The sequence below is a fragment of the Chrysochloris asiatica genome, unplaced genomic scaffold (assembly GCF_000296735.1).
Source record: "Chrysochloris asiatica unplaced genomic scaffold, ChrAsi1.0 scaffold00239, whole genome shotgun sequence".
Lineage (NCBI taxonomy): Eukaryota > Metazoa > Chordata > Mammalia > Afrosoricida > Chrysochloridae > Chrysochloris > Chrysochloris asiatica.
Genome location: NW_006408757.1, coordinates 2,587,231 through 2,603,273, shown reverse-complemented (window position 1 = coordinate 2,603,273; position 16,043 = coordinate 2,587,231). Strand labels below are relative to the sequence as shown.

General features: G+C 37.0%; 1 protein-coding gene and 1 pseudogene across 2 annotated transcripts in view; one reads left to right on the top strand and one right to left on the bottom strand.

Moving 5' to 3' along the window:
- Nucleotides 1-16,043, bottom strand: part of LOC102824170 (cysteine-rich hydrophobic domain 1 protein-like) — a 199,250-nt gene that overhangs the window by 111,272 nt on the left and 71,935 nt on the right. For both annotated transcript variants that reach the window (XM_006873411.1, XM_006873412.1), the window contains one exon: nt 10,587-10,742. In XM_006873411.1, coding sequence (XP_006873473.1) covers nt 10,587-10,742 — 156 coding nt within the window. The remainder of the gene's footprint in view (nt 1-10,586; nt 10,743-16,043) is intronic.
- LOC102823790 lies at nt 6,917-8,079 on the top strand (annotated as a pseudogene).

Here is a 16,043-nt window from a genome sequence, read left to right as displayed (position 1 = left end):
GTTTCTGAGGAGAGACTGATGAGCTTGAACTGCAACCTTGCAGTTCAAACTGACTTTGCAGTCCAGTGCATTAACCCATAGCACCACACCAGTACTCCATTATATATTTTGCTCTGGTAGCGTAGTGGTTACGAATTGGGCTGTGAACTGCAAGGTCAGCAGTTCAAAACTACCAGCTGTTCCGCAGGAGAAAGATGAGGCATTCTGCTCCCGTAAAGATTTACAGCCTCAGAAACCCTGTGCAGGGTCGCTATGAGTCGGAACCGGATCCATGGCACTTAACAACAACAACAATCCATGGTTACAGAACATCTTTCCATTTATTTAAGCTTTCTTTCATTTCTTTCAGCAATGCTTTGTGGGTTTCAGTGTACAAATCTCGTACCACTCTGGTTAAATTCATTCCTAAGTATTTTGTTCTTTTTTAACTGGCTTTTTTCTTCTTTTTGGATTACTTATTGCTACTTTGTCAAAATGCACTGATTTTTTTTTTTTTTTCAGTGTTATAGCCTGGAAATTTGCTGAATTCACTTATTAGCACTTATAGCTTTTATTTTATTTTTTTTATTTTTAAAGAATTTCCTACATATAAGACAAGGTCATCTGCTGAATGATGATGATGCACAGAAGGGATTGTAATCATTGCAATGAAACAATGTGTGTAAAAATGATGTTTTCCCATGTAAACTAACACAAATTCACAATAAAAACTTAAAAACAAAAAAAATCAGGTCGTCTGCCCTTTTCCTTTCCAATCTGGGTACCTTTTATTTATTTAATCTACCTATTGGCCTGGCTAAACTTCCAGTGTTAAGTGTTATTGTTAAGTGCCTTCAAGTCAGTTCCTATTCATAGTTACCCTATATAGCGTTTTCATGGAACAGCTGGTGGATTTGAATACCCTACAGCACCACACCAGTGTTGACTGCTGTTATTAGGTGCGATCAAGTTGGTTCTGACTCATAGCGACCATATGCACAACAGAATGAAACACTGCCCAGTCCTGTGCCATTCTCAAAATTGTTGCTACACTTGAGCCCACTGTTGCCAACACTGTGCCAATGCATCTTGTTGGAGGAGTCTACCTCTTTTTCACTGACCCTCCATTTTACCAAGCATGATATCCTTTTCCAGGGACTGGTCCCTCCTGATAATATGCCTGAAGTATGAGAGACGAAGTCTCGCATTCCTGGTGTCTAAGAAGCATTCTGGTTGTACTTCTTCCAACACAGATTTATTTGTTTTTCTGGCAATCTATGATATTTTTAATATTCTTCTCCACTAATGTTGAACAAGGAGCTCTGGTAGCATAGTGGTTACGAATCGGACTGCGAACCTTAAGGTCAGCGGTTCGAAACTACCAGCCGCTCCGCCGGACAAAGATGAGGCTTTCTACTCCCGTAAAGATTTACACCCTCGGAAATCCTGTACAGGGTTGCTACGGGTTGGAACCGACTCGATGGTACTTAACAACAACAACAGTGTTGAACAGAGGTGGCAAAAGTGAACATATTTATCTTGTTTCTGATCTTAGGGGAAAGTATTCAGTTTTCACCACTGATTAGATGTTATTTGTCAATTTTCATAAATGCCTTTTATCAGGCTAAGGAAGTTTCCTCGTAGTCTTTGTTAGTTAAATGTATTTTATAACAAAAGGGTATTGGATTTAGCCATTTTTTTTCTATATCAAAGGAGATGATCATCGTTTACCTTCATTCTACTAATGCAGTTTATGACACTGTTTGATTTTTATATTTTGAGCCAACCTGGCATTCCTGAGATAAACCCCATTTGGTCATTGTGTAAGATCTTTTTAATATTTAATATTGTGTAAGATCTTGATTCAGTGTGCTAAGATTTTTCAATGTGTTGAAGATTTTTCAATAAGGCATATTGATCTGCATTTTATTTTTTGTGTGGGATGTCCTTCACAGAACGAGTTAAGAAGTGCTCCCCTTTTTTCTATTTTTTAAAGAGTTTAAAGAATGAAGTAAATTCTTGTTTAATCATTTGGTACACTTCAACAATGATGCAGTCTGATCACGTGCATTTCTTGTTGGGAGGATTTAGATTATTTACTCAATCATTTCTTATAGGTGTATTCAAGTTTTATATTTCTACTTGGTAGTTTGCATCTTTCTAAGAGTTTGTCTGTTTCATCTAGGTTATAACTTTTTTGGATACAATTGCTCATAGAAATCTCTTATGATCAACTTTATTTCTGTAAAGTAGATAGCAATGTCCCCAGTTTCATTTCAAAATTTAGTTATCTGAATTTTCTTATTTTTAGTTAATCTAGCTAAGAGTTTGCCAATTTTGTTGATATGTTCGAAGTACCAACTTTTGGTTTGGTTGACTTTCAATTTTATTTTTCTTTATTCTGTGTCATTTATTCATTTTTACTCCTGTCTTCATTGTTTCCTTCCTCTAACTAGGTCTGAGTGTACTTAGTGTTTTTTTCTGGTTCCTTAAATTACGATGTCATATATCTGTGAGTTTTCTAATTCTCCTTTTGTTACTGATTTCTAGTTTCATTCCACTGCTTGCAAAGAGCCCAACAATCTTTAACATTCATGGAGATTTGTTTCGTGGCCTAATATATGGTTTATACAGGAGAACAGTCCATGTACACTTGAGCAGAGTGTGTATTCTGTTGTTGAGTGTTGACAAAAGACTAGGGTAATTTAAAAAGTATTACTAGAAAATCATAAAAGCCTTTATTAAAAAAAATATCAAAATGTGAATCTACTCTCCAACTATGTCTATATACTTCTGAAGATGCACTTTCCATCTGTCTAACCCTTCACCAAAGAATTCTGCACTCCTTGATTTGCACATCAAACTGGTAGGTTTGGCACCCTTTAAGGACTCAAATCATGTTCCTTTCAATATTCCTTGAATTTGAGGAGCAAAAAGAAGTCTGAAGGGGCAAAATAAGGGCTATAAGACACATAGGGTAAGGTTTCCAAATGAAATTCTCATAAGACAGCCCTTGCAACCCTTGAAAAATGAGCAGGTGCATTGTTGTGATGAAAACGATTCTTCAGCACAATTTTTCCTGGCCTTTTTTTCACCAATGCAATTTTCAACTTTCTTAAAACTTCTTCCTAATAAGTCCTTGTGATCATTGTGTCCTCTAAGAAAATCTATCAAGATTACCCCTTTGGAATCCCAAAAACCAGTCGTCTTAAATTTCTGAACTGACTTCTGCCTTAAACTTAAGTGGCCCAGCAGATCCCCTGAGAAGCCACTGTTTTGACATGACCTTTTTATTTTTGAAGATACCGTCATGAGACTACCAAAACCCCAAACCAAACCAACGGCCATAGAGTACATTCTGACTCTTAGTCATGGTGTATAGGGTATCTAAGCCTGTAAATCTTTATGGGAACAGAAAGTTTTATGTTTCTTCCACAAAGAAGTTGGTGGACTTGAACTGCTGATGTTGTGGTTAGCAGTACAGTGCTTATACTACAGTGACAAGTGTATGACTGGGTAAACTTATCTGCAGTCATCTGCTGATGTCAGAGACATGTAACACGTTTTGTTTGGGATAAATAAGTGCATGTTTGAACTGGAACTCTAGTTGCAATACTTTTTGACTTCTGCTCTTGTATATTTTTCTTATTACTTGACAGATTAGTGATCCAAAAATAAACTAGTACCTCAATTTCAGTTGAAACTCTTGATTAACTAAAATAATGCAGGATAAGAAGACTTCACAGCATCAGTATTTATCATAAATTCAATGGAATATTTTATCCTGAATGCTAATAATGATATCAAATAATTGTAAAAATTGCTTCTATTTCATACTGTATGCTAAAGGCATTAACAAACAGCCAGAGTTTAAACAACTTATCACAAAGAAAGATATAATATTACAAACAAAATTCTGAAATTAGCTGCAACTGCATATTACATAATCTAATTATAAATAATAAAAATTAAAGCTTTAAATGTAATAGTAGCAGGTAGTAGTAATTGTTACTTTTAATAGTTTTATGACAATTGCTAATGGAGACTTAAACTTAGTTTTAAAACATTTATAGAAACTCATGTTTTGGCAAACAATAAATGAAGCTCCCAAAGGAATCAATAAAATGTTTAGTTTTTCCCATTCAAAAAGTTATAAGGTTGGGAGCATTTTGTTTAATTTTTTTGAGATAGACATTAAGATAGTAAGGAGAAGGATGCAGAAGAAAAAAATGAAAATATTATTGGGAATATTTTTATCTATTATGAAACAATTTTACACAAATTATTCCTCCATCAAGTTCTTCCATTTTTTAGGGGATTGGTGGGCTACTTATCATATAAAAGTTTAAATTATATCATCTATGTGATACAGAAGGAACATGGTGGCTCTGTAGGATAAGCACTGGATGATGAACCACAAGGTCAGTGATTTGAGCCCACCAACTGGAGTTCTGATGTGGCACTGTGGGCTACTGCGTCATACTGCAAAGTTGTTTGAACTGCAAGGTCAGTAGTTCACGCTCACCAGCTGCTCCTTGGAAATCCTATACAGGGTCGCTATGGGTTGGAATCGACTCAATGGCATTTAACAGCAACAACAAGCTGGTCTTTGGGAGAAAGATGAAGTCTTTTGCTCCCACAAAGATTTATAGTCTTGGAAACCCTATACAGGGTCACTATGAGTCGGGACTGACTCGATGGCATTTAACAACAAAAACAATGTGGCACAGAGAAAAGAACTTTAGGCAAAGCAAATTGAGTTTCCTCATTTGGCTTCCACTAAAAATTTTAATGGTAAAAAAAATAAAAAACAAAGTTGAAATTTTAAAGAGACTAAAATAGTAATCTTAAATGTATGATATAATTAGTAATTTATGACAGCATGCTATTACATGTTCAAAATGAATCAGGATTTCCTGCTTAACTTTGTTGGTTACTATCACTTCTACATTTCTTTAGATCTGAAGAAACACCTGTACTTGTCAGTGTAAGATAACATCTGGAAGATAACAGCTGGAAGACCAGTTAATATAACTATTATTAAAATTTACACATCAACCATTAAAGTCAATGAAGAAAAAACTGAAGATTTCTACCAACTTCTTCAGTCTGAAATAGTTCAAACGTGATCAAGATGCACTGATAATTACAGGTGATTGGAATGTGAAAGTTGGAAACACAGAGGAAGCATTTGAGCTATGGTGTTGGAGAATATTTAAAGTGCCATGGACTGCCTAAAGAACAAACAGATCCATGTTAGAAGAAGTGCAGCCAGAGTGTTCCTTGGAGGCCAGGATAGCCAAATTTAGTCTCTCATAGTTTGGACATATTGTCAGGAGGGACCAGTTGCTGGAGAAGGATATCATGTTTGGTAGGGTAGAGGGTCAGAGAAAAAGAGGAAGACCCCAACAAGATGGATTGGCCAGGTGGCAGCATCGATGGACTCAAATGTGGCAACAATAGTGAGGTTGGCCCAGAATCAGGCAGTGTTTCGTTCTGCTGTGTATAGGGTTGCTATGAGTCGTACTGACTCGATGGCACCTAACAACAACAACAACATGGGCAAACTATTAAGCGATTCAGGAAGTATCAAAAGAAGATAAAAGGAATATACAGAGTCACTGTACCAGAATGAACTGATAGATGTTCAACTATTTCAAGAGTTACCAAAATGATCAAGAACCAATGGCAAATGAAGGAAGAAGTACAAGATGGATAGACAGCATTGATAAAAAACAAGATTCCACAAACTAATGGAATGAATACAAATTGAAATGTTTCAACATACTAATGCAGAGCTAGAGGTACTAACTTGTCTAAACCAAGAAATATGGCAGACTGCTATCTGGCCTACCAAGTGGAAAAGATCCATATTTTGTGCCCATTCCAAAGAAAGGTAACCCAACAGGATGGTATAACATCATCAATATCACATGCAAGCAAAATCCTGCTAAACATAATTTTTTAATGTTGCAGCAGCATACTGACAAAGAGCTGCAAGAAATTCAAGCCAGATTCAGAAGAGGAAGTAGAACAAAGGATTTAATTGCTGATGTCAGGTAGGCATCAGGAATCTCTGTAGGAGCCTCCACTTGGATGGTCTGAATAGCCACTATCATGACCATAGCTGTCTCTATCACTATAGCCTCTGGATGGACAGTCATCACGTGAATTGGAATGACCATAATCACGATATGTATAATCTCTTGGTGGTGGTACATAATCTCTTGTATCACGAGAACTTGGGAAATATGAAAGTGGAGAATATTAGAAAGATGTTTACTTGTGCTTTATTGACTATACAAAGACATTCAACTATGTGGATCATAACAAACTATGCATAATATTGTAAAGAATGGGAATTCCAGACCACTTAATTGTGCTCATGTGGAACCAGTATATAGACTAAAAGGCAGTTGTTCACACAGAACAAGGGGATACTGTTTGATTTAAAATCAGGATAGGTGTGTGTCATGGTGGTATCTTTCACCATACTTAATCAATCTGTACCTTGTGAAGAATGGGTATTCCAGAACTTTAATTTGCTTATGCAGAACCTGTATATAGACCATGAGGCAGTCGTTAGAACAGGGGGATACCGAATGGCTTAAAATCAGGAAAGGTGTACGCCAGGGTTGTATCCTTTCACTAAACTTATTCAATCTGTATGATGAGCGAATAATCCAAGAAACTGTATTATATGAAGAATGTGGCATCAGGATTGGAGGAAGACTCATTCACAACTTGTGATATGCAAATGACATAACCTTGCTTGTTGGAAGCAAAGAAGACTTGAAACAAAGACTATAACCTTCAGGTGAGCAGTAGTGCTAGCGGGTTTCTTCTTGCTTTCTCTGACTCAGCAGTCAGTCCTCGTGCTGAGCCTCAACGAATCGCCTCCTGGTGAGCCAACTAGCATCTGGATTGCTAGGGAAAAATGGTTGAAGCCGACCACCCTGAAAAGCAACATTGGAGGGCTCAATACAAAAACTAATGAGAAAACCCTGGAAGCAGTATATGGCAAATATGGACAGATTGTCGAAGTACTCTTGATGAAAAACCAAGAAATCAAGAGGATTTGCTTGTCATCTTTGAAAGCCCAGCAGATGCCAAAGATGCAGCCAGAGATATGAATGAAAAGTCTTTGGATGGGAAAGCTATCAAGGTGGAACAAGCCACTAAACCAACATTTGAAAGTGGCAGGTTTGGACCCCCACCACCTCCACGAAGCAGAGGCCCACCAAGAGGCCTTAGAGGTGGAAGAGGAGGCAGTAGAGGAACCAGGGAACTCCCTTCACATGGGGGACACATGGATGATGGTGGCTATTCCATCAATTTTAACATGAGTTCTTCCAGGGGACCACTTACAGTAAAGAGAGGACCACAACCACAAAGTGGTGGACCTCCTCCTAAAAGATCAGCTCCTTCAGGACCAGTTCACAGTAGCAGTGGAATGGGAAGTAGAGTCCCTGTACCACATGGAAGAGATAGTTATGGAGGACCACCAAGAAGGGAACCCCTGCCCTCTTGTAGAGATGTGTATCTGTCATTAAGAGATGATGGCTATTCCACTAAAGACAGCTATTCAAGCAGTGATTACCCAAGTTCTCATGATACAAAAGATTATGCACCACCACCGAGAGATTATACATATCGTGATTATGGTCATTCTAATTCACGTGATGACTATCCATCCAGAGGCTATAGTGATAGAGACGGCTATGGTCGTGATAGTGACTATTCAGACCATCCAAGTGGAGGCTCCTACAGAGATTCTTATGAGAGCTATGGTAACTCATGTAGTGCTCTACCTACACGAGGGCCCCCACCATCTTATGGTGGAAGCAGTCGCTATGATGATTTCAGCAGCTCACGAGATGGATATGATGGAAGTCGTGACAGTTACTCAAGCAGTCGAAGTGATCTCTACTCTAGCGTTGTGATCAGGTTGGCAGATAAGAAAGAAGGCTTCCCCCTTCTATAAAAAGGGGGTACTCTCCTCCATGTGATTCCTACAGCAGTTCAAGCCACGGAGCACCAAGAGGTGGTGGTCGTGGAGGAAGCCTATCTGATAGAAGGGGAGGCAGAAGCAGATACTAAAAACAAACAAAACTTTGGACCAAAATCCCTGTTCAAAGAAACAAACAAAAAGTGGAACCTATTCTGTCATAACTACCCAAGGACTCTTAAAAGGAAAAATTGTGTCACTTAAAAAAAAAAAATCCTGTTAAGTACTCCTCCATAATTTTTATGTTTCTTGTGAGGAAAAAGTAAAGTAGAACCTGTTAAATGTGTAAGACTTGACTTGTGTCCTAGTGTTGTAATTCTCTTAAGTGTCCCTGAAGGCCACTTCCTATTTGATTTTTCCCAGTAAATGAGGCAAGCAATACTAAGATCTTCCACAAACATCTAGCCATCTAAAATGGAGAGATGAATCATTCTGCCTATATAAACAAGCTAGATATTAGAACGGTGGTATTGGGTCTGCTACTCAAAGATTTCAGGGTATCTTCAAACTGAAATCTCAGTGTTCTCAGTGTGCAAAGCCTGAGATAGATGCTTAAGTAAGGAAAGTGCTGTTCACCCAGTAAAGCCAAAATAAAAGGATAATGCTGGCCATATATTGCCTTTCTGACATTTCCTTGGGATTCTACAAGAGCCTTCCCCCCACCCCCCATTAAGACCATTTAAGTATGTGTTAAACAACTACAGAATACTGAACAAAAAGTTTGGCCAAAACCAACCATGAAGCTGCAAAAAAAAAAAGGCTATAACCTTCAGTATGGATTGTATGGATTGTACCTCAATGTAAAGAAAATGAATACCCTCACAACTGGACCTATAAATAACATCATGATATTTGGAGAAAAGATTGAAGTCAAAGACTTGCTAGGATCCACAATCAATTCTCATGGAAGTAGCAGACAAGTAAACTGCTGCAAAAGACTCCTTAATTGTTAAACAGTGGAGATGTCAGTTTGAGGATGAAGGTGTGCCTGACCTATCAGGTATTTCCAATCACTTCATATGCATGTGAAAACTGGACAATGAATAAGGAAGACCAGAGAAGAATTGATGCATTTGAGTTATGGTGTTGGAGAAGAATACTAAAAATACTGTGGACTGCTAGAAGAACAAACAAATATGTCTTGGAAGTAGAGCCAGAATGCTCCTTAGAAGCAAGGATGACAAGACTTCATCTCCTGTACTTTAGACATATTGTAAGGAGAGATCATTCCTTGGAGAAGGACATCATGCTTGCAAAAGTGGACGGTCAACAAAAAATATGAAGACTCCCAATGAGAAGTACTGACACAGTGGCAGAAACAATATAACAACAATTGTGAAGATGGCGTTGGATTGGGCAGTGTTTCATTCTGTTGTGCACAGGGCTGCTATGAGTTGGAACTGAATTGACAGTACCAACCAACAACAACATTCAATCTGTGTGCTGAGCAAATAATCTGAGAAACTGGACTATATAAAGAAGACTGTGGCACCAGCATTGGAGGAAAACTCGTTAATATACTGTGATATGCAGATGACAAAATCTTTCCTGCTGAAAGGGAAGAGGATTTGAAACAGTTACTCATTAACATAAAAGTCTTACAGTCTTCAGTATGGATTATATCTCAATGTAAATAAAATGAACCACATCACAACTGGACCAACAAATAGCATTATGATAAAAAGAGGAAAGTTGAAGTTGTCAAAGATTTCACTTTACTTGGATCCACAATCATCACTCATGGAAGCAGCAGTTAAAAAAAATCAAATGATGTATTACACTGGAAAAAGATTTTTACTGTAAAAAACCTTTTAACAGTGTTAAAGAGCAAAGATGTCACTTTAAAGACTAAGGCTGGTTGACCTAAATCATGATTATGTTCAGTCATCTTGTTGTTGGTAAGTGTCGTTGAATCGATTCCGACCCATAGAGACCCAGTATAGTGTTTCCAAGAAGCAGCTGGTGAGCTTGAATGGCCGACCTTGCAGTTCAAATGGCTTTGCAGTCTGGCACATTAACCCACAGCACCAGACCAGGATTCCCTAGACGCATGCAAAAGCTGGACAGTGAATAAGGAATATGGAAGAAGAATTGATGCAATTGAAATGTGGTGTAGGTGAAGAATATTCAAAGTTGCATTGACTGTCAAAGGAACCTAATCCCAAAGAAAGGACATCATGTTTGGTAATTAGAGTGCCAGTGAGAAAGAGAAAATCTGTCAATGACATGGACTGACAACAGTGCCTGCAACAAATTGCTCAAACATAACAACTGTGAGGACTGTGAAAGTCTAGGCAACATCTTGAGATGTTATACATGGATTAGCTATGAGTTGAAAATTACTTGATAGCACCTAACAACATCGAAGTACTTAATTTACACTGTATTCATGTAAAATGATGGAAATCCATATTGTGATAAAGTGTTCATGAAATCTGGACAAATGACTTTAATCTCTTTGTTCCTAAAATGAGGATAGTTTTGTTGTGAAAATTAAATAAATCATGCTAAGTACTTAGAAGCAGTTCTTGGCACATACTAAATGCTCAGTGAATGTTAACTTTTATTATTATTATTAAATAACAAAATGTTTACTTACTCTTTTGTTGAGACAAATAACAGGCCACATGCTGCAACCCAGTGTGCAACAGCAACAGAGACAACCACACAGCAGCCATTTTACATTGATTGGAAGAGCCTTTTTCAAACATGCATTCACACGGCCAATGCTGGTCTTAAATTCTTCAGGGGCCACCTAAAACAAGGGTATATGCTTAAACAGTTTATGGGCAGTTTTTCACAAATTATCTCTGAACCTAAGGAAAATGTTTGTCTTATTACTTGGTTAAGACTACGTTAAGCATTTAAAAATGTAAAAATAGATGTATTCCCTCTTGCTCTCTTCCCATAAATATGCATTATGGACGTTTGGATGGCATTAGACAGTAAAAAAATAAAATTTTACATTCATAAAACTGAGTCTGATTTTCAAAAACTATCTTTAAAAATGACCAAAAATAAAAAAGGCAATAAAATTAATAGTAAAGAATACCGGTCAGGCCGTTTTCTTACCACTTATTCTTATCACAAAAAGCAACATTTTTTATAATCTTCAGTTACTCTGACCAAAAGTTGAGTAAGAATATAAACGTAAAATACTATAGGACCCCATACTACAGGAGGAAGCAGAATTAAAATTAGACTTTTGTAATATTTCTGGATTATTTTCATAAAGGTAACTGTCAAGAATTTTCTCTGTGCCAAATTTACAACATAAGGGAAAAGCTTCAGCAAAAATGGAATAACTTATGCAAACTTTAAAAGATGAAAATTCCTTAAATACAATAAATTAATAAATACCTGATTTTACCTCTCTATAAATATTTAATAAGTCAGTTCAAAGGTATAATAGGTAGGACAGGCAAAATTTTTACCAAAAATTCTGCTTAAATGTTATACATTTCAAAGAAGATAGGCTAAAATGTTTGCTTTTAATTTATAATTCTGGAATACAAAATGATTCCTTTTCATTTAGAATGCTGATATAGACTGTAAAATGAATGAAAAAAAGTATTGTATCTGACTGTGAAAGCAAGAATGAACAAACTGTGAGGAAAAATAAGCTACTGCAAAATAAAAGCTTCACTTACCTCTGGTATGAAAAACATAAATTTTACAGCTCTTCCAAATACAATTTTTATCAGAAGAATCTATTACAATCAGTCCCCAGATTATGAACTACTTCAATTTCTAAATCTGTCTTTTAGTAAGTTAGGACAGTTTGGTATGGTTTGTATTTAAAGTCAGTCAAATGTTTGTCTTAGTATATAATATTTAATGTATGTTTCTATGCATAAAGAAAAATTTAAGAGGTATTTCAAACACAACAAACCATCTCTAATAATATAGTAATAACATTTCAATGTGCATCACAAATCAGCACCAGTTTATTATTACAAGACATTGCATGAGATTAAATCAAAAGCCATTACAAAATTATATAAGCCTTTATAAAACAAAGATATAAAATTGAGAAGCTACTGTTTCTCAAAATATCCTCTATCTAGGAGTCTACATTTCGGACAGCAGTACTTCCATCTTTCAAGTATTTCCTTGGGCTCTTGCTGTGGTGCTCTAGGAAAAGGACTGGACTGCAAACCACAAGGTCGGTAGTTCAAGCCCATCAACTGCTTCTCAGAAACACTATGCAGGATTATTATGAGTCCGAATTGATTGTGGTGCTGTGGGTTAATGCGCTAGACTGCAAAGTCAGTTTGAACTACAAGGTTGGTGGTTTAAGCTCACCAGTCGCTCCTTGGAAACCCTCTAGAGGGTCGCTATGTGTCAGAACCGACTCAACGACACTTAACAACAACATTTCCTTGAATGATTCTACACTCTTTGATTTACACCATGTCAAAATGGCAGTTTGGGCATACTCAAGGGATAAGAATTGTGAATCCCTTCAAAATTTTCTTTGAGTATGGGGAAAAAAAGAAGCCAAGTCTTCCACTGGGGACCTGGGACTCAGCAATTCCTGGGCATCTGCAGGCGAGTGGGAGTGCACCCCCAAAATGGTCCATCTTTGCACCCACAGCGCACAATTTTTTCATGGTGTGGAGGGGAAGTTGCTAAAAGCCCTAGTGGTTCCAGAAGCTAATGCTCTGGTACCTTCTTATTATGTCTGACTCTGGGATTTAGCTCTAAAGTTGACTCTCCAATGTAGGCGGCAGCTGTTACTCCTGCCTTATCTAAAAAGAGACAGCAAGTCTGGAGATACATCCAGACTGTATTTGCACCTTGTAACTCTCCAATAATAGAAGGCAAGGGCCAACACCAACTACTATATACAAGGAAACAGTTTATTTTGAGAATTACACTGGGCATAAGCAGATACCTAACTGATCTTCAGAGACAAAATCGTGGATTTCTTCCATTCATTTCTCAATCTCTGTCAGTGCATCCTTCATGGTAGTAACTAGAGGGAGGAGGCCTGATTGAGTTGACACCCCCACCAACCATTGAAGGCTTCTACTGTGCACGCACACTGACTTGCACAGCAAAGACTACTGGACAGTCTGCTATGGTTTTGTATTTGTGTGCTTGTTTTTGGTTTTGCTTTTATATTTGTTTCTGGTTTTTTGTCTTTTTGGTCTTAATTTTTCCTGTGAATGGGAGCTTTTTCTCACTACATTATCCAAGAAGAGACAGCAAGCATGGCCATATAGCCAAGCTACAATCATAGCCTACAATATCCCACCATCCAGACAGGAGCCGATACCAGCTGCTACGCATTATGTAGATAACCAACACTTGGTAAGATTGCTCACAGTTGAGTAATACGAGAACTGAAAAGGGAAACTTATCTCCAGATCACATCCACCATGAGACACTCGGTTAGCTTAACAATACAGCAACAGACATTCATTTAATCATTGAAAACACATCTAACTATTGAAAATGTTGAAGAAACAGCAAAATATCTTGGCACACATCTACAAACAGAAAAGCATAACTAAGAAACATTACCTGGAGGTAGGCATAGTCTTCCCATTAGAATGAGAGCAGGCTTTGGATCTGCCCGAATAGGAATTCAGAAGAATGATATTCATACACATTCAAAGGCTTCACAGAAAAATGGAAGAAAATAAGGAAGAAGTCATGAAAGTGCTACAGGAGCAATCAAACAAGATAGATATAGATTTGGAAAAAATTCAAAACCTGGAAAAAGAGGTCCAAATGATTAATAATAAAGTATCAGAAATGGACAATACACTGAAATGGCAAAGGAGTAGAATTGAAGATATGGAAGCCAGAACAAGAGAGCTGGAAAACAAATCTTATAATACTGCTAAGAAAGAAGAGCAAGCAGAAAAAAAGGACTAAAAAACTCTGGAGAGAGTCTAAGATTCATGTTGTATAACATGAAGAGGAATAACTTAAGAATTAATGGCATCCTGGAACAGTAAGAATCACAGAAGTAAACAGAGGAGATACTTGAGGAACTTCAGGAATAAAATTTCCCTAACATCTTGAAGGATGAGGAAATACGCATTTTAGAAGCTAAACGAACCCCCAGAAGGCTATACCCCAAGACATATCATAATCAAGCTCTCCAAAATCAAAGACACAAAAAGAATCCTAAAAGCAGCCAGGAAAAGAGAAGTGTTACTTACAAAGGCAAGCAAATCATATTAAGCTCTGATCTCTCAGCAGAAACCCTGCAGGCAAGAAGGCAATGGGGAGACATATATAAAACTCTGAAAATAAAAACTGCCAATCAACAACTGTCTACCCAGGAAAGCTGTCAATCAAATATGATGGTGTAATCAAAACATTCCAGAATAAACAGAAGCTAACAGACATTGTCAAGGCCGATCCAGGGCTTCAAAACATCCTAAAGGGAATTCTTTGGACTAAAAACAAACAAGAACAGACAACAACCAGAGATTGACGGACGTGGCAACACCACTCAGCACTCAGTTGAAAGATAGCAGAGTCCAGAACAGAACAAAATTACAACAACCAATACAAAAGACCTAGGAGGTCAACCAAAGATCAAAATAACAATATCAACAAAGGGAAAAATATAAAAACACAGTTTCAGGTGGTGAGGAGAAGAGGTAGATTGCAGGATAAAACAGACTGTCATAAATGGAGGGAAAATTTAATAGATTATATGGTAACACCAAAGAAAGTTAAATTTTCACAACACACCATGAAAATGAAGATCCAAGAAAAACATGGAAACATTAAAAGTAAGTAGAAACTGACAAGAAAGAGCACAAAAACATGAAATAACCACAAGAAGGCACGCAGAACAAAGGAACCAGCAGCACCACACATACACAGACTAACATAATGACAGCAATTAATTAATATCTGTCAATAATTACACTGAATGTCAATGGATTAAAAGCACCAGTGAAGAGACAAAGTGTATCAGAATGGATAATAAAACAAGACACTTCGATATGCTGGCTGCAAGAGACATACCTTACAAACAAAGATAAAAACAGACTAAAAGTTAACAGATGGAAAAAATATACCAAGCTAATTGCAATAAAAAATGAGCAGGACTGGCAATACTGACCTATAATAAAAATAAACTTCAACGTAAAAATCAGCATAAAAGATAATGAAGGACATTATCTCGTGATTAATGGGTCAACTGAACAAGATGACACAACCATAATAAATATCTACGCTTCCACTGAAAGAGTCTCAAGGAACATAAAGCAAACCCTACTAGAATTGAAAAAAGAACTAGACAAACATACAATAGTGGGAAATTTTAATATGCCACTTTTGAAAAAGGATAGAACAATCAGAAAGAAAACAGACAATGACACAGAGGAACTGAAAAGCACAATCAACCAGCTTGACCTCATAAATGTGTACGGAGCATTCAACCCAACAACAGCACAATACACATTGTTTTCCAGTGTACATGGAACATTCTCCAGAATTGACCATGTGTTAGGCCACAAAACAAGACTCCATATATTTACAAATATCAAAATACTACACAGTATCTTCTCAACCACAATGCTATACAAGAAATCAACAATAGGAAGACCAAGGAAATAAAGTCAAATACATGGAAACTGAATAACAACACCCTGCTAAAAAGCTAAGGGGCAGCAGAAGAAATAAAACGTAAACTTACAAAGTTCCTAGAAAGAAATGAGAATGAAAACACAACATACCAAAACTTTGGGATATGGACAAAGCAGTGCTGAGAGGAAAATTTATTGCAATAAGTGAACACATGCAAAAAGAAGACCCAAAAATAACACATTAACACAGCATCTCCAACAATTAGAAACAGATCACCAAAAGAAAAGAAATAATAAAGATTAGAGCAGAAATAAACGAGATAGAAAACAGAAAAACAATAGAAAGAATCAACAGGACAAGAAGCTGGTTCTTTGACAAGATTAATAAAATTGACAGATCATTGGCAAACCAAACAAAAGAAAAGAGGGAGAAGACACAAATAACACACATTAGAAACCACATGGGCGATGTCACAATGGAACTAATAGAAATCAAA